Source organism: Callorhinus ursinus, unplaced genomic scaffold, assembly GCF_003265705.2.
Source record: "Callorhinus ursinus isolate GAN/ISIS: 27379988/994484 unplaced genomic scaffold, GSC_fseal_2.0 scaffold18, whole genome shotgun sequence".
In the NCBI taxonomy this organism is placed as follows: domain Eukaryota; kingdom Metazoa; phylum Chordata; class Mammalia; order Carnivora; family Otariidae; genus Callorhinus; species Callorhinus ursinus.
In genome coordinates, this window is record NW_027397080.1 from 15,240,307 (window position 1) to 15,266,816 (window position 26,510).

The window sequence follows — 26,510 nt, forward strand, 5'->3', positions numbered from 1 at the left end:
TAAAGGCACTTAATACATGATTAGTCAATATTCTCTTCAGTAAGAACTAACACATCCCACTCTATAGTTGGGAAGAATGGGTGCAGAGCAGCAAAACACACAGTTATTAACAAAACCAGGAGTTGCTGCTATGATGGTTTCCATAGTAAGTATGTATCAAATATTGTCCATGATTCCAAAAATATGGTGCCACTGAAATATTTCTTATAAAGTTTAAACATGAAGGGTAGGTTTGGTCTTCACTAGTTATTTCATCGTGTTTAAAAAGATATTTTCCTCCTGGGAATTTCAACAAATAGTATAGGATTATAATTTCTTTGGTATACATATGTATGCGAGTGTATGCAAATATGTATATGTGCAAATATATATCTGCGATTTGAAAGTAATTTCTGATGGAGAGAAATCAATGAAAAGAATGGATCACTGTCTTTTTAACACACTGTAGAAGTCAGCATGGGTGATGGTAATGCAGTTTTGTGAAAGTGAAAAATGGCTGACCTTCCTCATTCTTATCAGATCTTCAGTTTTTTCTGCAAGCTGCCATTATTAAAAAAAAAGAAAAATAATAAAATATTGGCTTATTGAAGTTTGTTTGAACCTTTATAATATTTTTTAAGGGAAGGGAGTTGGGGAGAAGAAAAAAATTGAGGAGGGAGGAGAAAAGGAACAAGTGGTCTGTTGGCACAAACCTGTGTTTGGTCACCATTTGAGGTGGGTACTGTGACCTCGATGTGGGTTTTTTCCACCTATATTTAAGAAATAAAGTGGTAAAAACATTTTAGGTTAGTAGGTTTCTATGAGAAGCATTATTTCCAAATAAACTGCATCTTTAAGCTGGTTGTGTAATCAACATGATGCAGTCTTATGGGGGTGTGACAGGAAAGGACATTACTCTCAACGGTCATCTGTTAGTTCGCCATCATATTTTCAAGGCTGAAGAGGTAATATGGACAGCCACATGATCATAAAAGAAAATTAAGATAATTATTCCATCGATAAAGCAAACATTTTTACACTTAATTAACAAAAAAGTACTTATACAAAAAATAATTTGGGCTTAAATAAGGCATGTGTTTTTGTTTTGGCTTTTTTTTATGATCTAGAAGTTCTTTAACATTTAAAAACAAATTTACAAATGAAGATATCAAGGTAAGACATACATGACAAAAAGAAAATCTTTACAGTTAAAGCACACATATAATAAACCACATATGACACAAAGCAGGTAAATACAAAAAAAATTGTTAGTTGATCAATATATTTAAGGAGGCAGTTTCATCCTTGAGTTTATTAGACAACAAAACATCAAAATAAACTCAATCCAAATTGTTACTGATGCATGCAATTACTTCCAAGGCTGATTTATAAATAAGCACACATAGGGCTCAGCTGCAACATTCAGCACTCTGTAATCTCCTCTCCAGGGAGACGGAGCCCATGTGTTTGGTGGATGAACAAGATTCATCCTTAATAGTAGGAAGAGAATAACTAAGGCCTCCTGCCTAGCTTTGAAATACCTTTAGTAATAGTCATTTTATACACCCAAAATGGAGTAAGTATAAATTTAAGAAACCCAGACAATTAAAAGGAGGCATTTTAGAGTGAGCAATGCCTAAAGCAGTAGGTATTTCAAAATTAGAAAACTTTTCATTAAGGATCAAGTCAATCACTTCCTATCATTAACTTCTTTATAGAACCCCACCAATCTGTGGTTTTGACACATTCTTTTTAATCACACTTGGTAGCATTACCTTGGAGTATAATGTCATTGTGCTACTTTCCCTAGGACAGAATGTAGAGAACATAACACCAAACTTTGTGATACTGTCAAATAAATCATAAGCACATCCAGCTACAGTACTTTTAACTACCAGGATAACTGACAATTTGGGTCATTTCTATTATGAATCCCATTATATTTGCTATATGGTCATTAGCAAGTTATTTCCCCTCTCTAAGTTTTTTATTGATAAAGTGGAGATAATACATCCACAGAGTTGGGAATGTTTAGCAAATGGTAGTTTTAAATTATTTTGTAAAGCTTAAATTACTTATTTCAATGAATAATGACCTGCTTTTTTCTAGCAGCAAGAAATTGAGAGACTCTACTTCAGTCTAAGAGTGGAGGCCAAGTAGCAAAGGTGGTTGTGCCCCTTCAGAGAACATTATATGAGAACATAGGGGTGAGGTACTATTCCATACCCACAAAACAGGTCTTGTCAAATGATTCAAGATGCAAAAAGCTACCTCTATCTGGCACCAAATTCATGTTAGATAATGAAATTTATATAGTGTTACAAGGTTATTTTATTACTACTATTGCTTTACATAATAACTACGGCTTCAGGTAAATTCCATAATTATTTTCTACTGCTACAAATAAAATCAACTCATTCTGTCACTACTATTATAGTAATAGAAGGTTATCAGAGGTGATTTTCAGTCTGATCTCTACATAAGTATCTCAAAACATATATGTACACAGAATTAATCAGCAAGAAAACCACCTACTGGCACTTAAATGGGAAGCATATACCAGGAAGTGATCTCTCCCCTCTGTCAAGGTCCCAAGAGCAATGGGAACCTATTCTTGAAGATACCTCTGTCTGACCTATAGGCTAAAGAACAAGTATCGGGGCACCTGGGTGGCTCAGTTGGGTAAGCATCTGCCTTCGGGCTCAGGTCATGATCCCAGGGTCCTGGGATTGAGCCCCACATTGGGCTCCCTGCTCAACAGGGAGCCTGCTTCTCCCTCTCCCTCTGCCCCTCAGTCATGTTTGCTCTCTCTCTCTCAAATAAATAAATAAAATCTTTAAAAAAAAGAACAAGTATGTTAGCAGGACACCAAAGGAATCTTAGCCACTCAAAAAGATTCCTTTGCCAACTCCAGTAATCCAACACTTCCCATTTAGTACAACAAATGGAGGGATAGTCAAAAGTGCCAAATGAGATATTCTAACATTAAAAACTAAGGTAGTCTAGGGGCGCCTGGGTGGCTCAGTCGTTAAGCATCTGCCTTCGGCTCAGTTCGTGATCCCAGGGTCCTGGGATCCAGCCTCACATCGGGCTCCCTGCTCCGCGGGGAAGCCTGTTTCTCCCTCTCCCATTCCCCTGCTTGTGTTCCCTCTCTCGCTATGTCTCTCTCTGTCAAATAAATAAAATCTTTAAAAAAAAAAACACAAAAAAGCAAAAAACTAAGGTAGTCTAACCTTAAAAAGGCACTGTTGATACTGAACCTGATGGTCAGTATCATACACATCTGGCTAGGTTAAAAAAAAATACAAATATCCACCATTTGCTCAATTTTTTTCTCTCTTTGGACTCAAGTTGGTCTCAAAGGACAGTAAAAACGGCATGTCATGTTCAATAGTTTTGATTTTTTTTTTAAATACAGTCAAAACAAAGCCAAATTGGCCACTGCTCTACAGATATTAACTAGATATTGAACCAGGTCCAAAAGAACAGGATTAATCCATCTGCCAAGATGAGAGCACTTACTAAGGTCTTACATGGTTTAAAAAAAATGTTTTTTTGTTTTAAATTTCTTAACAGATATATAAAAATGTACTTTTTCTTTTAAAAACTGCCTCTATTAATTCCTGTTGTCAACAGTGATACTTGTATTTATGTCATTAAACCTGAACATCTCAACTCCATCACTGCTTAAATGTGTTTCAAAAGCTTATCAACACATAAAAGATCAGTCCAGTTACGGTTAATCCTGGGAAATCTACTAATTGGTGATTTTTCAACAAGGTCAGTGACTGTGGGTCAACTCAGAACTGTAAGCAACTCAGTGGCATAATCGCCCCTACATAAGGATCTTCGTCTTTTTGTAAACAATTTGATTTGAACAACCACATGGATGTGCCTTATGTAATACTAACTGGGATATTCTCTAGGTATGTTGCACATATACTCATCTTAGGAAATCAAATTACATTTTAATTCTATTAGCAGAGCTTACTCTTAAAAAGGAATGTGGAGATTCCTTCTGGTTGAATAAACATTATTTTTAAAAGCAGATGATCACAGTGTTAAAAACTCTTTTTTTTAGATATAAGTTAGATAACAGTGTAGGTAGGTCACCTGAAAACTCAGATGGCTTAGTCTTCAGGATATAATTCTATGAAAATACTTTACAGGTTCATGGGGAATACTTTCTTTTAGAAAGAGTAAAGAAGAAATAACTTTGTTAGAATTCTACAAGAATCAATGCTTTGAAAACCCTCCTGGCCAAGGAGTTAACATGTCTAAATCAGAAAGTGTTAACTGAATTTGAATAAAAAATTTTTTAAAAAATCGGAAAGTGAACTAGCCAGATATTTGGACTTACGGCATACCTTCCACGCTTCTGTGGGCTCTGGCTCAGCTTGCTCAGGCGGCACTTCTTCCTTTTGCTCTTCAACCTTCACTGTTTCCTTCTGTGCTTTAGAAACCTCTGTGTCCTGACTCTGAGCAATGGCTGGTGCAGAGGTGGGCCGGGGACTTCGGTCTGAATCAACAGCTGCTGCTACATGAGAAAGGGAAAAAGAAAGGTAAGTGAAGGCCAGAGTCACAATACTACTTCAGAGTCACCAGGTAAAATAATTGTGAATCCAGGACACAGTATCCAGCGGGCTATCATACAGAAAGTAAAGAATAAATCATTAGTGTTCTGCCAGGTAACTGATGGCATTAAAAAAGCTAAAACAGGGGCGCCTGGGTGGCTCAGTTTGTTGAGCGACTGCCTTCGGCTCAGGTCATGATCCTGGAGTCCCGGGATCGAGTCCCGCATTGGGCTCCCTGCTCAGCAGGGAGTTTGCTTCTCCCTCTGACCTTCCCCCCTCTCTTGTACACTCTCTCTCTCTCTCTCTCTCTCTCATTCTCTCTCTCAAATAAATAAATAAAATCTTAAAAAAAAAAAAAAGCTAAAACAGAAAAGCTAAACTATGTTATCATGTTCCATAAGGGGGCAGAGGGGATCAAAATAAGAAAAGAAATTAAAAACTCTTTTTATTAAAAAGTTAGCAAGATTGTTTAACTTTGTACTCTGTTAGTTTTAAGAACCTGCAATGTAGTCTATGGAGAAAAAAAAGAGGTTAATTAAGTCTGACTTCTTTCATGAAGCCATATTGACACACAGATCCATTTATATATAGGTGATTTTAGGAACCTAAAAAATATGTTCTAGGAAAAAAGAATCAAGTCTGATTTCTTCCATGAAGCCTGCTTGGAATGATTACAAAATAACTTGATAAACCGATCTTGTAAGATATGCACACTTTTTGATGCTTAAAGGCAAATCTTTGAACCAGATACTTGCCCTTTTAATAAGTCATTTGATTAAAATAATATGAATTCAAAACCTTTGGCCTTTAGTCCTTTAAAAAAAAAACTTCTTTGAGTTCTCTCCTACCTTCTCTCAGAACCTTATAATTTGTATTCAGTCCCTCTTCTCTAACATATCTAGGGCAGTGGTTCTCAACCAGGAGTGATTTTGTCCCTCAGACAATATTTGGGAATGTCTGGAGACATTTTTGATTGCCACAACAGGGGAGAGAAGCAGGAGGGGGTATTGGCCAAGGTAGCTGAGATTAAGAAATCTTGACTTAGGGAAAAGGCTGTATATAGACTGTTCTAGAGACAACATGCAATATAGGCTTATGACAAAAGCTTGATCTTTTCAGAGTTAATAATTCACATATACATACTTTATAGTAACCTCACTTATCTGCCAGTGTCTGGGAATGCAGTATGTCTCCACATGATTTGTTTGTTTGTTTATTTATTTATTTATTTATTTATTTAAAGATTTTATTTATTTATTTGAGAGAGAGAGAGAATGAGAGATAGAGAGCACGAGAGGGAAGAGGGTCAGAGGGAGAAGCAGAGGAGCCCGATGTGGGACTCGATCCCAGGACTCCAGGATCATGACCTGAGCTGAAGGCAGTTGCTTAACCAACTGAGCCACCCAGGCGCCCTTGTTTATTTATTTTTAAGTAGGATCCACACCCAGCATGGAGCCCAACTCAGGGCTTGAACTCACGACCCTGAGGATCAAGACCTGAGATGAGATCTAGTTGGATGCTTAACCAACTGAGTCACCCACGTGCCCCTCCATGTGATTTAATATTTCTGATGACAGATCATTATCCTTTCATGTACTGAGACTTTTAAACTTTAATTATTTTGCATGGAAATCCTTATAACTTTTATTGTATGCTTTCCTGCCTTCTTAAACTGAATATACTGAATTTTTTAAAAAGATTTTATTTATTCTTTCTTTCTTTATTTTTTTTTTAAAGAGAACGTGCCCGAGTGGGGGGAGGAGCAGAGGGAGAGAGAGAGAAGCTTAAGCAGGCGCCATGCCCAGCCCGAAGCCACGCTCCATCTCACAACCCTGAGATCATGACCTAAACTGAAATCAAGAGTCTGACGCTTAACTGACCGAACCACTGAGGCAATTCTAAATTTAATTTATCTTGATAAATTTAGATTTATAAGTAGTAAATATTAGCTAAAACAAAGGAATTCCATGAATCAGAACAGATAAAAAATTAGAATTCACAACTACTTCGTACATACAACTCCAAGAAAAAAATGCTTGTTACCCAGTAATGATCTCCAATGAAAGAAATCATTCCTCAAAGGATACACAGGAAAAACAGGAGAAACACAGGAATCATCTACCTTCCAGTGAAAATTCTGTGGCCTGTTGCAAGTCCTTGCTACTCATGGGTGCTCTAAGCTACTCAATGCAAGAATGGCAGATGGCAGACCAAATCTAACAACACAGGAGAATGTGACAAAATATTTTGCTCACAGTTGTGTTAAACTATCATTATACATGTGTATTCACACCTCCTCTCAAAGAATTAATTCAACTCTGCCTGGTATCATAGAAACATAGCCCATGCTTTCACCATGTGTTATTTTGCCACTTGCATTTGGTTTTAATCCAATACTAATACTGCAGAGCCAAATGATTTATGTCTTCGGTATTCCTAGCCCTGGCAATCTGTACTGTCTGTGGAAAAGTAGGTATAACTCTGGAAACTGGCAGTTAGAAAGAGAGGCATAAAGTTTCACCATTTGTAAAATATAGAAGGTATTAACTCTATAGAATAGTTAAGGAAGGCATACTTAATGGATATAAAAATATTTTATAAACCTGAAATATTAATAACTTTTAATGTCATACCTCTAAGTCTTTGTGTTTTTTTGTTATGGGTTAAATTTCAATAGTATGCTGGGAAAAAAATTAATTATGCACACACTGATAGGCAATTCAAGTGAAAGATTTCACCTGGGAGCCCTAGAGAGAAAGAAATTTCTTTCCTTTTCTCAGTAAGAAGACTACAAAGTATGGATCACAGCAGAAAATCGTATTAGTGTTGTTGTTTTTAAACATCTTTATTGAGATATAATTCACATACCATATTATTCTCCCATTTTCATTGTATAATTCAATGCTTTTCTGTATATTTTTTGGGGGTAGTAATTGCTTTTTAAGATGTTTGGGCTCTTCAGTTTTGTGAATTTATTTGTTAGCTATTACAAGATTTAGGTGCACATAGAGAATGCTTAAACTTTAAAAATTCAATTATTTCCCAATTCTGAATGTCTAGACAAAGAAGAGTGCTGTGATAATCTTATGGACCCATTAATTCAGTATTATATTGCTCTTGTCTAAAAATAAAAGAAACTTTAAGACAGTTATATATTAGAGCAGTGAAGAGTAAAACTCAAAACCATCATACTGAGTAAAAGGAGACTTAAATTTTAGGTCTAGCCCTGTAACTTACTAGCACAATCTCTGCTAGTGTGGTATGGGCACAAGAGGTATGTAGTGGATCAGTGGTTCCATTATCAGAGGGCCCACTCGAATCAACTACAGCTCTTGAAAAACAAAAACACAAAAAAAACCCAGCTGATGCTCAGGTCCACCACAGACAGATGAGGTATCTAAAAGTGAAGCTTGGGTACTTGTTTTGTTTTAAAGCTCCAAAGATGATATGGGTGTATTCCCCTGGCAAGAATCACTGCAACCACTATTCACCAAGCGGATGAACTGTCTAGTTGTGTGACCCTAAAAAGTTATATAATTTTTTTGTGCCCCAGTTTCCTCATGATTAAACCAAGAATTCCTAAATGCTTCTTGTTCATTAGGTTGTTGGTACTAAATAGGAATATACAGAAATGGTTTGAAAAGCAAAAAGTGCAACAAAAATGTAAGCTGAAAAATCTTTGTCATCATTATTAGCTATCCTTGTGACTTAACCACTCCAACGTATAAACTGGGATCTGAAGAACCAGTTTTAGCGTCTCAGCTGGTGAAGCAGATGCTCTGAGCAGCAGATAGAACACAAAAGGGAGTGTTCATTTGTATCATTAAAGTGAGGGCCTTTATAAAACAATTCTTGTAAAAGTTTCCCTAATACACCATCTCTAGCTTAGAGGCTTATATTTTATATATTTATATAAATATATATATATAAAGAGGAGGGCCTAACAGGGAAAAGTCTCTTTCTTAAGATGAATAGAGAAGGATCTAGGAAAAGGAGGGAAAACAGTTTCCATAGACCTGTTTCTAATTCTTGTACTGAGAAGACAGCACACAGAGAAAGAAGATATTTGGAAACAACACTAAAAAATATTGTCCTATTCAGTTTATTTGTAATTCAGAGACTTAAAAGATAGTACCACATGTAAAATACTTAGAACAGTGCCTGAACATACAAAGTGCTCAACGAATATTAATATTTTTTATTCTTCCTCTTCTAGGAAAAAAAAAGTCATCATGGTGAAGAGTAAAAAACATGGGTCTGAGAGAACAGTCCTAGACTCTACTTCTAGTTTTGTTGCTATGTGACCTTAGGCAAGTCACTTAAATTCTAAGATTAGGTTGTATAAGAAATAATGAACAGCAGTGGGTATCCATTTCAAGAAATGAAAAACAGTAGTTCAGTAAAAGTAGAAAGAAAATAATGAAGATATTAGCTGGCATGAATTAAAATATATACAATATGAGAAAACAAAACAAAAAAACCCTCAAAAGTTGGCTCTTTGAAGATATTAATAAAATTAACAGATCTGTAGCAAGACTATTCAAGAAAAAAAGAAGCACAGCTTACCAATATCAGGAACACAAAAGGGGGCATTGCTATAGTTCCTAGAGATATTAAAAAGATACCCAATGTTACGTGAATAAATTTAAAAATTTAGATGGAGGGGCACATTGGTGGTGCAGCTCGTTAAGCGTCTGACTCTTGGTTTCGGCTTGGGTTGTGAGATCAAGCCCAGGGTCAGCTCTGCACTTGGCATGGAGTCTACTTAGGGTTCTCTCCTTCTCCCTCTGCCCCTCCCCCTGCTCTCTCTCTCTAAAATAGATAAAGGGCGCCTGGGTGGCTCAGTTGGTTAAGCGACTGCCTTCGGCTAGGTCATGATCCTGGAGTCCCGGGATCGAGTCCCACATCGGGCTCCCTGCTTGGCAGGGAGTCTGCTGCTCCCTCTGACCCTCTTTCCTCTCGTGCTCTCTCTCATTCTCTCTCTCTCAAATAAATAAATAAAAATCTTTAAAAAAAATAAAATAAAATAGATAAATCTTTTTAAAAATTTTAGATGGAATAGACATTTCCTGGAAAAGCACAATTACCAAAACTGAAACAAAAACTAGAACATCTTAATAGTCCTTTATCTAATAAAGACATTGAATCTGAAAGTAAGGAACTCCCCCACAATGAGATCCCTAGGACCAGACGACTTTATCGGTGAATTCTTCCACACACTGAGGAAGAAATAACACCAATCTTAACACAAACTCTTCCAGAAAACAGAAAAAGAGGGAATCCTCCTCAATTTATTTTATGAGCCCAGCATACACTTGATAATTAAAACCTGACAACATTACAAGAAAGGAAAATAACAGGCCTATCTGTCTTATGAAAATAGTTGGGGGCGCCTGGGCGGCTCAGTCGTTAAGCATCTGCCTTCGGCTCAGGTCATGATCCCAGGGTCCTGGGATTGAGCCCCATATCGGGCTCCCTGCTCCGCGGGAAGCCTGTTTCTCCCTCTCCCACTCCCCCTGCTTGTGTTCCCTCTCTCGCTGTGTTTCTCTCTGTCAAAAAATTAAAAAAAAAATAAAATCTTAAAAAAAAAGAAAGAAAGAAAATAGTTGCCAAAAACTCTAAAATAATACATAAGAAAAGCATTATAATCAAATTGTGTTTACTCCGAGGATGCAAAGTTGGTTTAAGGAACGAAGGTCAATCAATGTAATCCACCGCATAATATAAAAAGGGAGAAAAATCATATTATTATAGCTGACCCTTGAACAGCAGTGGGCTTAGGGGTGCCAACTCCCTTGCACAGTTGAAAATCTGTATATAACTTCTGACTCCCCAAAAACTTAACTCCTTATAGCCTATTGTTGGTTGGAAGCCTTCCTAAAAACACAAACCATCAATTAACACGTATTTTGTATGTTAGGTATATTATATACTATACTCTTTTTTTTTTAAAAGATTTAATTTATTTGACAGAGAGAGACACAGCGAGAGAGGGAACACAAGCAGGGGGAGTGGGAGAGGGAGAAGCAGGCTTCCCGCAGAGCAGTGAGCCCGATGCGGGGCTCGATCCCAGGACCCTGGGATCATGACCTGAGCTGAAGGCAGATGCTTAACGACTGAGCCACCCAGGCGCCCCTATATACTATATTCTTACAATAAACTAGAGAAAAGAAAATATTAAGATAATCATAAGGAAGAGAAAATACACTGATAGTATTATGTTGTATTTACCAAAAATCATCTGCCTATAAATGTACCCATACAGTAGAAAACCATGTTGTTCAAAAGTCAACTATGTATCAATGAATTAAAAAGCACTTGATAAGTCACCATTCATTTATGATAAAAACTTAGGAAACTAGGAATAAGAGAAAACTTCCTTAACTGATAAAAGGTAGCTAACAAAACCTAGAATAAACATCACACTTAGTTATGAAATACTGACGGTTTGTCCCTGAGATTGAGAGTGAGACAAGTATAAAGAACTCCTACAGCACTGCATATTATATAAGACTGATGGATCACAGACCTGTACCTCTGAAACCAATAATACATTATATGTTAATTAACTGAATTAAAAAAAATTTTTTAAAAAGAACTCCTACAGGGGCACCTGGGTGGCTCAGTCGTTGAGCGTCTGCCTTCGGCTCAGGTCATGATCCCAGGGTCCTGGGATCAAGCCCCGCATCAGGCTCCCTGCTCCGCGGGAGGCCTGCTTCTCCCCCTCCCACTCCCCCTGCTTGTATTCCGTCTCTCGCTGCGTCTCTCTCTGTCAAATAAATAAAATCTTTAAAAAAAAAAAAAAAAAAAAAAAAAAAGAACTACAAACTAGTAAGACAGACAACACAATAAAAATATGAGCAAAAGTTTGGAACAGGCACTTCAGAAACGATGATACACAAATGACCTACAAACTATGAAAAGGTACTCAACTTCATTAGTCATCAGGATTTGAATGAAGGTTTGAAAAATTAAGCAACAAAAAAGAAGTACTTTTCTCCCACGTAGAAGAAATTAAAGAGAGGGACAACAGCTGAAATAGGATATTCTAATGCACTTAAAACATCCAATGGCAAGTGGAACATAAGATCCTGCTCACATTCAGCTGACAGGAAAAATATAATCTTATTTTCAACATTTATTTATTAAGCACTTACAGTGTAACAAGAATTATGGTAATTATGAAGACCAGTAAAGATCATGCATCTTTTAAAAAAAATCCTCAGAATGTAAAGATAGGAAGAGGGCAACCTGGAATATATGAAGGTAAAAAGGGACTGATCTAGGTACCAGAAAACGTACAGGATTCTTTTTTATTTTTTTAAGATTTTATTTTATTTATTTTGATGGGGGGGAAGAGCATGCACATACGAGCGGGGGGGGGGGCGGCAAAGGGAGAGGGAGAAGCAGACTTCCCACTGAGCAGGGAGCCCAAAGCGGGGCTCTATCCCAGGACCCCAGGATCATGACCTGAGCCCAAGGCAGATGGTTAACTGACTGAGCCACCCAGGTGCCCCAACATACAGGATTCTAACCTAAATTTATACTGACAGACTATGTTAACCCTGGACAAACTTTTTTTAGGCTTTAGGTTTCACTTCTATAAAATGAGGTGGCTGGAATAAATGATTTCCAAAATTTATTTTGAAGTCCCCAAACTCTGTGATACTAATGGTAAAGCCACCAAAGCTATCTTTTCTTAGAATGTCTTACATGCTTTTGTTTTAGAATCTCAACAATTACCACAGCATTTTGAAGACAAATTTTTTTTTAAAGATGTTAGCTTATTAAGATTTTATTTATTTATTTTTTAACAGAGAGAGAGAGACAGCGAGAGAGGGAACACAAGCAGGGAGAGTGGGAGAGGCAGAAGCAGGCTTCCCGCCGAGCAGGGAGCCCGATGTGGGACTCGATCCCAGGACCCTGGGATCATGACCTGAGCCGAAGGCAGACGCTTAACGACTGAGCCACCCAGGCACCCTGAAGACAAATTTTTGAAGACTTCCCCCCCGCCCAGGGGCATAGAGTATAATTTAATAAGAACTAGCTAATATTGGTCAATAGGACAACAAGATTTTTAAATGTCTTGAATTGTGACATTTCTACAACTAGAAAAAGACAGTCGGGATATAATTTCTAAAAGTAATATAAGTCTCTGTAAGTAAAGTTTTCCAATTTGTTTAAGATACCAAAGCTCATTAACACTTGAATCTTTGGTTATCTTTGCTATTAGAAAGGACACATCAGGCATAGTATCTAAATAATGAAGAATTTCTATTTAGTGGAAAAAGCCATGGGATATGGTATCAGACAAACATAGGTCTAGCTTTGCAACTTACTATCTGTGAGAGATATTGAATAAGTCACTTAAACTTTCCAACCTCAGTTTCTCACTGAAAATTGTGGATAAAAACAATAAAAATAATAGCTCCCCAAACCCAAGGTAAACTGAAAGTAGGATGCTTTACTGGACAAGGAAGGAGATGCCTGATCATATTATATAAATATGGCAGACACGAGGATTGAGTGATCATATCTAAAATTTACCTTGTCCAAAACAGAAGTCTTGATTTTCCATACCCCCAACTGTGCCTCTCTCTCAGACTTTCCCATCGGACTAAATGATCAAGCCTAGGAATAAACCCTGATTTTCTTTTCCACACCATCTCCAACACTTAATTTATCAGTAATTCTGTCAGGCCTACCTCCAAAATGTCTTTTTTTTTTAAGATTTTATTTATTTATTTATTTGGCAGAGAGAGCACACGCACACAAGTGGCGGGGGGGGGCGGTGGCAGGCAGAGCAGGCAGAGGGAGAGGGAGAAGCAGGCTCCCTGCTGAGCAAGGAGCTCAATGCGGGACTCGATCCCAGGACCCTGGGATCATGACCTGAGCTAAAGGCAGACACTTAACGCACGTAGGCGTCCCCAAAAGGTATTTCTGACTAGTTTCCCCTGTCTTCATTGCCAATACCCAAGTCCCAGCTGTCATCACCTCGCACCCAGATCCTGCAACAGACTTCACCATGCTTCTGCTTTACTCCCCCTTCAGTGGTACATTCACCCAGCAGTCAGAGTGGTCTTTTAAAAATGGAAATCAGATCATATCACTCCCTCTAACCACTTTCCACTGCAACCAAAATAAAAATCTAAATTCTTTAGATGGCCTGCAAGGCCTTACACAATCTGGCCCCTCCCACTTCTCTGACCTCATTTATTCTATTTATTTATTTATTTTACTCCTTTCCCCTATTCACTAGGATCTAGATCTACGCTACCCAACATGGGAGCTACCAGCCACACATGGCTATTTAAATTTAAACTGAATTAAAATTCAGTTCCTTAGTTACATAGCCACATTTCATGTTCATAATTGACCACATGTGGCCACAGGCTACCAAATTGGACATCACCAAATAGATTTCCATCAGAACACAAGGTTTTCTGGGATGGCACTGATCTAGACCCATGCCAAGCTCATTCCTACCTCCAGGTCATTGTACCTGCTACTCCCCCTTTGAGAATGTTCTTCTGCGGATGTTGGGATGGCTAACTCCTTCTCATAATTCAGGCCTCAGTTCAAACAAAGCTCCTCGGAGGGACCTTCTAAATTTAGATATAGACCACTCAATCTCAAACAGTTCCCTGGTCTCCCCCATCCCCAGACACTCTTTACCCATCACTGTTTTATTTTCTTCATAGTACTTATTACTATCTGAAACTGTTTTGTTTTTTATCTGTTTACCCATAGAATGTAAGCCCTGCAAGGGCAGAAACCACGTTTGTATGTTCACAGCTGTCTCTCCAGTGACTAGAACAAAATTTGACATGTAGGAAGGTAAAGTAAGTTGTTGAACAAAAGAATAAGTGAGTAAGTATCGGAAAGAACATGGGTTTTGGAGTTAAACCAACCTGTACTCCAATCCACTTATCAGCTATCATATCTTAACAAAACTTACTTAATCTTTGAGCCAAATTCCTAGTGTCTTCATGATGATTGAATAAGACAAAGCCTGTAATCTGCCTTGTACTCTTACTATTAAAGCATCCCCTTCAAACTCAGGACAGGAGAGAAACATCAGAAAGACAGAAGCATGACTTGCAAAATGGAAGCACAAAAGTTCTACTCCTTGGGTAATCTCTTTTCCAAGTGTGGCTGACTCATTCTGGATTCCTCTTAAACTGAGCGAGGTAGCTCTGATACATGCTCCCATAATGCAACAAACCAAAATATGGTAGCATAATTCTGGATGATACAAAACAAAATAATAATGCTGTGGCCAGAATAATTAACAATATCTTAATAATAACTACTATTTTGGGATCACTTATTAAGCCATTATGCTAAGCACCATATATACATCATCTGATTTATTCCTCACGAAAACTCTTTGAGGTATTATTATATTATCACCATGCCCATTTTATAAATGAGAAAACCAAGGCACAGAGATTAAGTAACTTGCCCAAGAAGACAGATCATAAATGCAGGAGTTGAGCTGGACCCAGGTCTATCTGAGGGTAGAAACCAAACCTTTAACTTCTGTAACATGCAGTTTCCTTTTACAGTAGATAGCATAGAGCTGGGCCCTGATGACTCCCTAATAAATATAATCAACAATACTCTATATTTTGGTTACTGCCTTCTGAAATTTTATTTATTAGCCACCTTTGTTGTTTAAGTGGCATAAAGAACTGAGTATGGCTTTATTACTTCATTTCAGGAATACTCTCAAATCCTTGAGACTAGGAAAAATTCAGAAAGATCTTCTGTTAGTATACACAATCATGAAAATTATCTATTTCCTCCCTATTTTATTTAAACAAAATTTAGAGACTCCAATAACACCACTGCTTTTTCTGTCTCTAATTGCCACAGGGCAAATAACCTAAACTTTTTAAATGAATGCTCTAGTGAGCCAGACCCTTTTCCTCTTTCCTACTTGAAAAAACTACTCTTTAAAAACATTAAAGAGTAGGTTTTAGTTCGGTATATGACATTAGGTTTTCACGCTGTGGTAGAGATTCTGCACTTGAATTGATTCTAGTGGTGTTCATCTACTACTACCTGGCAGCAGAACCTTGATCTCAGAACCTCAGCTCTACTTTTCTTAAGATGATTCCACTGAAACAATTAGTAAGATCCATTTCATTTACCACTGATTTCCTTTAATTTGGCTCCCTTATAGACAAGTGAACTTCTTTTATCTTTCCCTAATGAGTTAGGATCACAAGAAATCATTAATATTCAATACAAACCTCCATCAAGGCTCCGGGATGCCCGTTTGCTTGCTGTACGCTCGAAGTGCGGGGCAGGCCTGTCAATCAGGGCACTAGCTTGCCTGGTCTGCGCCTGAGTCCGGCCACTGTATCTAAATTTGGATCCCAGTGCAAGAAATTTGCTTTTAGGAAGGGTGTCTGTAGATGTCAGTCTAGGGTGGAAAAACAAAATTATATGTATTATCTCACTCTAATGAGACTGGGAGAGTAAAGACAAAAATCATGAATTAATCTCATTTCCTTATAGTTACTAAGACAGAGTTCCAATCAAACAATCATTATTTTAATTCTACATCATTTCTCAAAGCAACATGTATAATTTAATTGTGGCCTATATTAATAATATTATAATATATCCCTATAGATAGGGCCTTATGGTTTTCAAAATGCTTTTATAGCACTGTAATATTTTCATTACATCCATGTAATATTTTCATCATTTTACAGATACAAGAAACTGAACTTCCAAAAAGAAGGTACTGCTTTAAGATCACATAGCCGAGATTGGGCAATAACAGGGTCCAAGCCCAGAGCACTTTTCCCACTCTATTAAAATAATTTTGTCAAATGCACTCCAAATTCAATTAGTGCCTGTTAACCTATTTAATAGGTTATTTGGTATATTTATCGCAGTTAGGAACCCCATCTTCTCTCTGTGCTATACCCTGTAATCTCTTTTGCCACGGCATTTACTGCACTGACCTGAGACCATCTATGTGCTGGTCTCCACTACAAGGCTGTGGGCTCTCTCTGGGTAAAGGATAAAGACTATGATTTATTTACCTTTGTATTTTCACTCCTGGCATAGTGCCTGGCATGAATTTGCCACTCAGTAAATGTTTGCTGAATAAATACATCAATTGCTACATCAAACACTACCAAAAAGAGAGTACTTTTTCCCTTTGGGATAGTTTATTTTAATTCAGTAAATATTTACTTTCTTTTGTGTGATGAAGCATCACATATTAATATATTCTCTTATTTTGATAAAACAGATTCAAACATGCTGTCCTACAAGTAAATACTTTAGGATGTAGTTGAAATCTATACCATACATATTAAACATTCAAAAAACTCTTTCTCACCTATACCCTTTTAGTTTTTTTAAAGGTTTATTGATTTATTTATTTGAGAGAGAGAGTGTGCAAGCACACATAAGCAGAAGGAGGGGCAGAGGAAGAGAATCTCAAGAAGACCCCTGCTGCGTGTGGAGCCTGCCATAGGACTCGATCCCACAACCCATGAGATCATGACCTGAGCCCAAACCAAGAGTTGGATGCTCAACTGACTGAGCCACCCAGGCACCCCACCCTTACCCTTTTTAAAAACTCTATTTTCTTGGTTTGATTTTAAAAATGAGGATGATAAAAACATAAAGAAATATATCAATGCCAAAAATTAAGATTCCTTAACTGGTTATGAAGTATACCTTCATGTTTATTCTCAAATGATAATTTTTTTTAAAGATTTATTTATTTGTCAGAGAGAGAGAGAGCACAAGCAGGGGGAGCGGCAAGCAGAGGGAGAGGGAAAAGCAGGCTCCCCGCGGAGCAGGGAGCCCGATATGGGACTGAATCCCAGGACCCTGGGATCATGACCTGAGCCAAATGCAGTCACTCAACCGACTGAGCCACCCAGGTGCCCTGAAATGAGAATTAAAGTGTTCTTTTCCCTGAGTTTTCTTCCTGTCTACTGTGCTATCGTGCTAAGTGTGATATGAAAACACAAATAGAAATAAAAGATATTATAAAAAAAAGATATTATGGTCATCTCTCTTGAGAGCCATTCATAAAGAGCCAAGTTTATTTACAAATGACATGGCATGAGATCTGGGATTTGCTTCAAAATACTCTGGGAAGGAGTGGGAAGGAATGGGTAAGGATATAGACGAAACAAGATTGGCCTTGGGGTGATAATATTGAAGGTGGGTGTAGGTACAGGGTAGTTCATTATACTACTTTCTTTATTATGACCACGTATGCAATTTACAATAATAAAGAAAATTTTCTTTAAAAAGCAAGCTGACAGCAACTAGCTGGTTCTCCTTTCAGTGCCAGTGATTACTTGTCTAAAGTCTGTCTTCTCTGCTAGATTGATTATTCCCTCAGGACAGGGACTAGAACTATCCTGTGGTATATTCTCAATGCCTACTACACTAAAAAAATGTTTGGTAAATGAATACAAGGGGTTAATGATGTGGCCTCTTGAAAAGCAGAGCAGATGAAACTTCCTCCTATTTTCTGATTATCTGATACAATTGGGCTTTAAAGATGGCTCTCTGTGCCTCTTTTCGGGGGTTGATTAGAGCCATCACCTTCCTACCTTTCACCTTCTAATCTAACAGCCCCACAGAAAGTAGGGAAGCAATGCTTTAAGAAATTCCATGTGGAGGTAAGTCAGAGTATTTCCCCCTCACAGACTGATTTTAGCTCCAGTTAGGATGATCACAGAGCCCCTAGTAAACACAGATTCCTTTTCCTCCCTTCTATTCTCCTTCTACCACACACAGAAAGATGCTCTGGGAATGTTAAGGAATATTTTTCAACCCAAGGGAGGAGAACTGGATTTATTTTGTCTTGCTTAAGATGATCTCACCCGAGCTAAATAAAAGAATGCCAGCCATACAAAGAAGGGAACTTCAATAGCAGGCTTCAAATAGAAACATGCATAAATAATTTATCCTTGAAAAATACTTAAGTGAGAACAATACCTGAAAAACGTGTGATGCTCTACACAGACTTTCCATAATTTCTTAGCTGCTCGGTAACTGGGAAGTTTGAATCCAATGGTACTCTCATATTGTTCTTGCTATAAAAATGCGAATAAACATGAAACACAATTATTTGACTAAAGTGATCCAGTACCAGAGAAATACAGTGTTACAGAAGAGGACATTATAAAGACTGTTACGACTAGTCTAAGAAATTGAAATTTTTCAGTTGAAATTGAAAATTTTCATTTGAAATTTTTTCCTACTTACCAGAAGAGATCTACTCACTGAAGGTGGCTTTTTCCACAGCAGAGAAGCCAGGGAATGCGTCTTATATTATTTATGCATTTTATTTTGTTCAGAACCCATTCCCCCCTACACACACTGTACATTTTTCTGAGACATAATTAAGTGACCTTTTGACTGTCTGGACATTACTCTTTCTTGGTCACTGCCTACATTTGGGATACTTGACTACAATATGATCAGGGAATGGGAAAACATGATTCCTCCAATCAATCAATATTATTATGCAATTGTTTTTAGTAATAGGAGCTAAAGATTTTGGCTCAAACTAGATTCCCAAATTATTAAATGTTTTCTCTTTTTTTCCTTTGACTGACCATTATTTATCTGGAGACCTCTTTGACTGAAGCAAATCATAACCTGCCAAGGATACAAGAAACACTGTCCTGCTAGTCTTTTGCTTCTTTGTTTCTACCTTAAGCATACTTTATAAGATAGAAAAGAAACTGACATTTATATTTAGTGCCTACTATTGCCAATAATACTATGATTAGATAGTATCATCTATATTTTTACACATGAAGAAACTAAGATCACAGAAGTTATTTGCTCAGTCTCATAGCTATCAAGTGGCAGAACCAGATTTTCATGGTTTCTACTATACCATGCTACTGCTATATCACCCTCTGTAGACATAACACTCCACATCTCAAAATCCTTTTGTTGTTCCTAACTGCTTTCTTCAATAAGAATTCTATGTTTTAGTATGTATCATATAGTTGACATTCAAAAAACCCAAGGACTTCCTTTACCCTATTTATTTGTGTGTGTGTGTGTGTATAAATTTTCTGCCTTCCCACATTAAAATGTAAGATTGGTTAGGGATGAACTCTTTTATTCACTATTATATTCCTAGACCCAAGAATAGTGCCTGGCACAAAGAAAGCCCTCAATCAATAAATATTTGGTGACTGAATGCCTCTTAGATTTGAAACTTCTGAGGGAAGACATTGACTCCTCTTCGCTAGGCACAGTAAGTAATGATGGTATTAAATAAATGCTTCATTGAGCTTATCCAAGATTTTTAAGGCCGCACATCCAGTATATCCAAGCTAAAATAACGAGCCATTTTCCACCAGCAGATGGTGATACACACACACACAAAGCCATATACATTAGTGCATTACTTTCTCATGTAGAGCTTTTACAGCTGTCATCTCATTTGATCTTCAAATCAACTGTGACAGAGAAGGTATTATCCCACTCCAATGATAAGGAAGCTGAGTCCTAGATTTGTCCTGGGTATTTTGCTTAGTAGTGGCAGTGGCAGAGTAGGAGCTAGAACTTGTTTTAATGCCTACTTAAATAATTTTCTGCTGTGCCTTGATGGCTCCTAAATGTAAAAGTTAAGTTTGGTCAGCATTAGTATATCCTAAATCTTGAACACCAACTAATAACTGGGTTGTCTGGATGAGTTGAACAACGAACTCTATTAAAAATCTAGAACTTGACCTAGAATACATTCTTAGTAACCACTAGGAGCTACACATACAAATAAATCTTAATTATATGAGGTAAGGTGTTGGTGGTGCAAAACATGAGTATCTTAACCCCACAATTTAAAAATCTCCTGCTACTTAATTTATAAATATTAATAAATATTTTCCCATCAAGGATTTTACCTGAAGTAAACAAGGAACAAGTTTATCAATCCAAGATTCACTTTTGGCCGTGATGTATTTACTTAGATACAGAGAAATGTCCAGAAGATCAGTAGTAAGGAAGACAAGAAGCATTATGGGGCAGATTAATTTAGAAAACAGAATTACCAGTTCCTGAACAGTTAGCTACAGAGAGACGTCTTAGATGACATAAAAAGAGAATGAAAAGATGTTTTCAACATAGTCCATGCTTGATTCAGGAGGAAAGAAGCATGAATGCTGTACCTCTCCAGGACGGATCTTGATGAAAAAGCTGCTACGTTTGTAAGAAATCTTCAGCACTTTGGGCCAAGGAAAGCGGTTAATTCTCAGCTTATCTTTATAAACCAGAAGGCCACTAGAACAGACACCTAGGATGATATCCACTCCTTCCAAGTCCTGAAAAAGAAAAGTGTTGGCAGTTCAGTCTTCAGCAAAGTGCCCAACACATGGTTGACTATTATTTGATAATCTGAACCTATCAATAACCAAAAACACTTACAAAGCATACATTAAGAAGTAAAGCTTGACCTTACAATCATAAGTCATGGGACTACTGAGTCCATGTAAAAATGTTACCACACCACTGTGAGTGAACACCTGCTCTTTTCTTGTCCAAGAAACATGGATGTACACATCTTACCCACTGAAGGAACTAACTCCTAGAAGGAGCAATGCAGCCACCACAGCCACCCCTCAAAGCCACTGTGAAATGTCATTGGGCTTGCACTTCATCTAACTTTACAACACTTCTCCCATAAAACTGAGCCTCTGTTTTCTCCAAAAAGGTGTTCCTTAATAAGCCAAAAAGAGACACTCATCTGCTTTTACCATGCCTGTCTGTATATGAAAATTCTAGGGTAAACATTCATGTTCTCATTCTAAATATTCAAATCTGTCACTATCATAATCAGTAAATAATTACTATGGTGGCTAATAGCAGCTACCTATGTCCTATACACGTAGGTTTAAGTCTGTAGACCACATGACTTCTGGAGGCTAGGGCTGAGGAATATGTCTACTACCACATACACATGCACAATTATATTTTTTTATGATAATGTGGTCATTCATCCAAAATTCATAAGTAAAGGAGCTGACTCTATTCCTGTATAAACTCAGTATGAGAGAATCTCAGACTCTTGTAATTATTGATGTTAAGTATATTAAATTATAAATATTATCCCAAAGTTAAGAAGGAACAGCAAGATAAAGCCACATTTCTATGCCTCCTTAGTAATTTTTAAAAATTAAATATATAATATTAATCTGTGTCTGCAAATAAGGAAAATAAATTTCACTTGAGTAAATCTCTACCAATGACTATTTAGATAGGTAATCAAAACACAGAGTTAAATGTTTCTTGACTATTCCTTTTCCCAAATTGAGCATAGAGAAACATGTTAGTGCCTATATGTTATGTACAAACACAACTGAGAGGTAAAAATTATTAACAGCTCTAACTCAATGACTATATAACTCAGAATTTCCCAGAAGATGCCCTCTTAAATTCTTAAAACCTGTGGCTTTATCTCTCTCTTCATTATATGTTTTGGAGAAACAATTTGCTTTACAACATTTGGGAAAGGAATATGCTGCTTGACTTCTTCATCTATTCCTGATAATTACTGCATCGACATCAGCCTACAGCAGGAACTGAGAAGCAAAACCAAACAATTTCTGATCTGATCTTTCTATCATCTACTTTAGAGATTCACAAAAGCACCCAGGCCAAAACAATCCAGAGCAACATTTTACGAAAAACCACTAACATGCAATGAAATTTTATTCGATTTAACAGAATCTAAAGAAGGAAGAATCTTCAGATATCAGCTATTCAGAGTGGGAGAAGCATGAAAGTTTGTTAGTCCAATCCCACAACAGATGTTTGAATGTCCTTTTTTCTAAATTCCTACCAAGCAATTATTCTACCTATCCTGGAATATAAGGTAGTGAGCATTCTGTCACGGAGCTATTCCAGGTAGAATAATCGCTTGGTGGGAATTTAGAAAAAAGGACATTCAAACATCTGGTGTGTGACTGGACTAAAAGGACCTTTCATGCTATAGGCACGAAATAATTACTATGGTAGCTAGGGGCCCATTCCATCTTAGTAAAGCTCTGACTGTTCTGCAATTTGTCAAACTATGCTGAATGGTATTTCCCTGTAATTTCCATTTGACTAGCTCTAGCCTTATACCTGGAGCCATAGTAAAATCTCTGTTTCACACAACAATCCTTCAAATACACAAAGACAGGCTTTATGTCTTCCCTAAACTTTCTCTTCTAGGGGCTAAGTATCCCTATTCCTTTGCTTTCTCACTGGACATGGTTTTGAGTCCCCTCATCATACACCCTAGTTAAGTTCCTCTAAATGAACCTCACATCATCCCTTGAGCCCATTCCCTCACAAACTCCTCACACACACCCTTGCCACCCCCAAACACTTCAGTAGGTGAAGATGAGAGAAGTCAAGCAACTTCCCTTAAGTTTATCCTATTAGGCTGTATTAGGCAGAACTAGGACTAAAGCTTAAGTTTCCAATTCCCTGACCCAGTAGTTTCCAAATGAGCCACTGTGGTTCATCCCATGTGCATTAGAATCACCTGGAGAGCTTGTGAAATCAGATTGCTGGGCTCTACCTGCAGCAATTCTGATTCAGTTAAGTCTGGGATGGGGCCTGAAATGTGCATTTCTAACAAGTTCCTGGATGATGCTAAACGCTGATTAGGAGACCACACTTTGAGAACCACTACCTTAGGCCAATGGTTTTCATATTCAGGTGTGAGTGAGAGTAATTTACATGTTCATTCAAGTTAGAGCTCTGGTGTCTTGTCCAAAGTAATTCAGTAAATCTGGGAGGATCTTGAGAATCTGCATATCTAATAAATGCCCCAGTGACTCTGATGTAGGTGATGCTGGTTGTGAAACATGCCTTGCTGCCACTTTATAGTTTCAAATGCATCTGCATTTTAGGAAAATATCACTTCTTCCACTCTAGGTGAAATATCTTTGATCCTTACAGGGGCTTCAATGTGAAATTTCATTCTGACAGTAGAACTGCAAAGGGGCAATTCAAATTAAACACTTAAAATTCTAACAAGAACAATCTCTTTTGAATGTTTTACAATACCCCAGATAAAAGTTGGCAACAAGTATTATATGACCCAGTTCTGATACATGTATATTAATAAAGGCCAAAGATATCATTCATTACCTTTGCTTTATGAAGGTCAACACCATACATAGACAACTTTTTGGCATTCTCAAGAAATTCCAGGTCAGCTTGAGCTGGAGTCATGGACCTTTGGCAAAATAAAAATTAGAAGTTCAGCATCATAGTGCCATCTTCTACAATAATAACATTTGTATATTAGTTGCACTTTATATAAACACACAATATATATATTGTATATATGTACACACACACACACACACACACCAATATGGATATGGATATATTTCATAGTCCTGAAAGTAAAATATTAGGGAAAAGGATTCTTATCACTACCTGTGTCTAAATCATTGATATATGTCTTAGTAAAAAGAGATCTTGGAGAAAAACAAAGTCACCAAAAAACTATTAGGAAAAAAAGGTTTTAAAAAATATCCTGCTAAACAATTTCCTTATAGCTGCCGCACCACCATCAGCTCTACCCTCCCTCTCCTCTCAGCCTTTTTCTCTAACACACACAAACTCCTCCTACTAGTTTTTCTTGCCAAGGAGGTGACCAAATTAAATCCTCTGAGGGCATGGTACAATTTACAATATCCTCTTAGCTGCCTTTTTCTTTCCATACTCCTGAATTATTATGGAAATGAAACAGGAGGGCAGCTGAAGTTACTTAACTGGAGACTTAATGGGAGCAAGCTTGATGAAAAGAAATTTTCTGGTAACAGATGGTGTCCTGCCCACTAATCTAAACAAAATAAATTGGTTAATAGAAGCATGTAGATAATGGGGCTGCTTTCTCTGTTATTAAGATGTCTTCATTACTAGGCATATAATGAATTAGATTTGTTTGAAAACAATCAGTCTCACTGTCTAAATGCTCACTGTGATGATCTTTCCTTCTCCTTTGTAACTTTCCCCACTCATGAGCTGTTATGTTGAGCTCTGAAGAAAAAGATATCACTCCTAGAGCTGCACAATTCAGGCCAATCAAATATAACTTCATACTAACAATAATGCTGCCACACCCCCAAAGAAAAACGGTATACATGCCTGTTTCCCAGAGGACTGCCTTAAACTAAACAAAGCAGGAGTGGCCTATTCATTTAACAGAAGAAAGTCTCTTCTAAACCCATCTGTCTTTACTTTCATTAAAAAGAACAAAGGGTTCCTTGGAACAACCACCAAAATCTCAGGACATAGTCTGCAGATTTGTTAATGACTCAGCCTCCCCAAATAAACTTTTTTTCCTACAAGCACTAATTATCACACCTGAGTTCTATTTAGTAGATCTAAAATTGAACACACACACACAAAAGGAGAATGGGAAAATACATATGCAAGTCTGTGTATTCTAGTCACTAAAAACATCTCAGGAATGGGGTGCCTGGGTGGCTCAGTGGATGGAGCCACCTTTTCTTGGTTTCAGCTCAGGTCATGATCTCATGGTCGTGGAATCGAGCCCTGTGATGGGTTCCGCACTCAGCGTGGAGTCAGCTTGGGATTCTCTGCCTCTGCCCCTTCCTTCTTTCAAATAAATAAAATCTTTTTTTTTAATGCCCCTTCTTTCTTTCAAATAAATAAAATCTTTTTTTTTAATGCCCCTTCTTTCTCTCTCTCTTTCAAATAAATAAAATCTTTTTTTAAAGCATCTCAGGTGGGGTGCCTGGGTGGCTCAGTCGTTGGGTATCTGCCTTCGGCTCAGGTCATGATCCCAGGATCCTGGGGTAGAGCCCCGCATCAGGCTCCCTGCTCTGTGGGAAGCCTGCTTCTCCCTCTCCCACTCCCCCTGCTTGTGTTCCCTCTCTTGCTGTGTCTCTCTGTCAAATAGATAAATAAAATCTTTTAAAAAATAAAAAATAAAGCATCTCAGGAAAGTTTTTTTTTTTTAAAGATTTTATTTATTTATTTGACAGAGAGAGACAGTGAGAGCAGGAACACAAGTAGGGGGAGTGGGAGAGGGAGAAGCAGGCTTCCCGCCGAGCAGGGAGCCCGATGTGGGACTCGATCCCAGGACCCCGGGATCATGACCTGAGCCGAAGGCAGATGCTTAACGACTGAGCCACCCAGGCGCCCTCAGGAAAGTTTTATAGGGTTTTTTTTCCACATAAAGTTATATACTTTTCTAGTTAAGGTTAGTCCCAATCATTTTAGTTTTTGTTGTTGTTACTATTATCAATGGCTTCAATTTTAGGATTTTGATGGTGGAATGGAGCTTGAAGATTACAGAATCCAACATTTTGATTTTGCTGATGAAGAAATAAGGCCCTGAGGGATCACATAGTCATGCGCAGTTGTGACTCTTAAGGCGGCAGGCTTTAGACTGGACTTCAAGTCACATTACTCACGCTGGAATCATGCCTCCCGCACGTAAGAGTGGTGACCTGGTGTCTCCCTCAATCCCTTAATTATAAAGTAAGATCCATGATAATACCTAATTCCAGAGACTAGGATAGGCAATGACCTTTTTGTTTGCTGAATGAATGAATGTGACTATGTAGGATAAAAATGAGATAATGGTTGTGAAACTGCTCTGCAAAATATATTTATTATTATTGCAACTTTAGGTTTCTTTTTTAAAATTTTTTTAAGATTTATTTATTTGAGAGAGAGAGAATGTGTGAGCAGTGGGGGAGGGGCAGAAGGAGAGGAGAGAATCCCAAACAGGTTCACTACTGAGTGCGGAGCCGACACGGGGACTAATCCCACGATCCCAAGATCATGATCTGAGCCGAAATCAAGGGTCACCCATTCAACTGACTGAGCCACCCAGGCACCCCTGTAACTTTCAGTTTCTGATGATAGTACAGTGGAACATCTATACACAATTCATAAAAGAGAAAAATTTTG

The 26,510-nt window shown here is 37.6% G+C and overlaps 1 protein-coding gene across 17 annotated transcripts in view; it reads right to left on the minus strand.

Annotated features, from left to right (window-relative positions):
- The window catches only part of EPB41 (erythrocyte membrane protein band 4.1), a 203,040-nt gene that overhangs the window by 45,227 nt on the left and 131,303 nt on the right, over positions 1 to 26,510 (minus strand). For 10 of the 17 annotated variants that reach the window (XM_073903077.1, XM_073903069.1, XM_073903072.1 and 7 more), the window contains 6 exons: positions 23,706 to 23,793; positions 20,735 to 20,887; positions 18,543 to 18,640; positions 15,812 to 15,984; positions 4,347 to 4,516; positions 693 to 749 (listed from right to left, as the gene is read on the minus strand). In XM_073903077.1, the coding sequence (XP_073759178.1) occupies positions 693 to 749; positions 4,347 to 4,516; positions 15,812 to 15,984; positions 18,543 to 18,640; positions 20,735 to 20,887; positions 23,706 to 23,793 (739 nt within the window). The remainder of the gene's footprint in view (positions 1 to 692; positions 750 to 4,346; positions 4,517 to 15,811; positions 15,985 to 18,542; positions 18,641 to 20,734; positions 20,888 to 23,705; positions 23,794 to 26,510) is intronic. The other 7 variants (XM_073903074.1, XM_073903068.1, XM_025856032.2 and 4 more) reach the window with 3 other exon arrangements.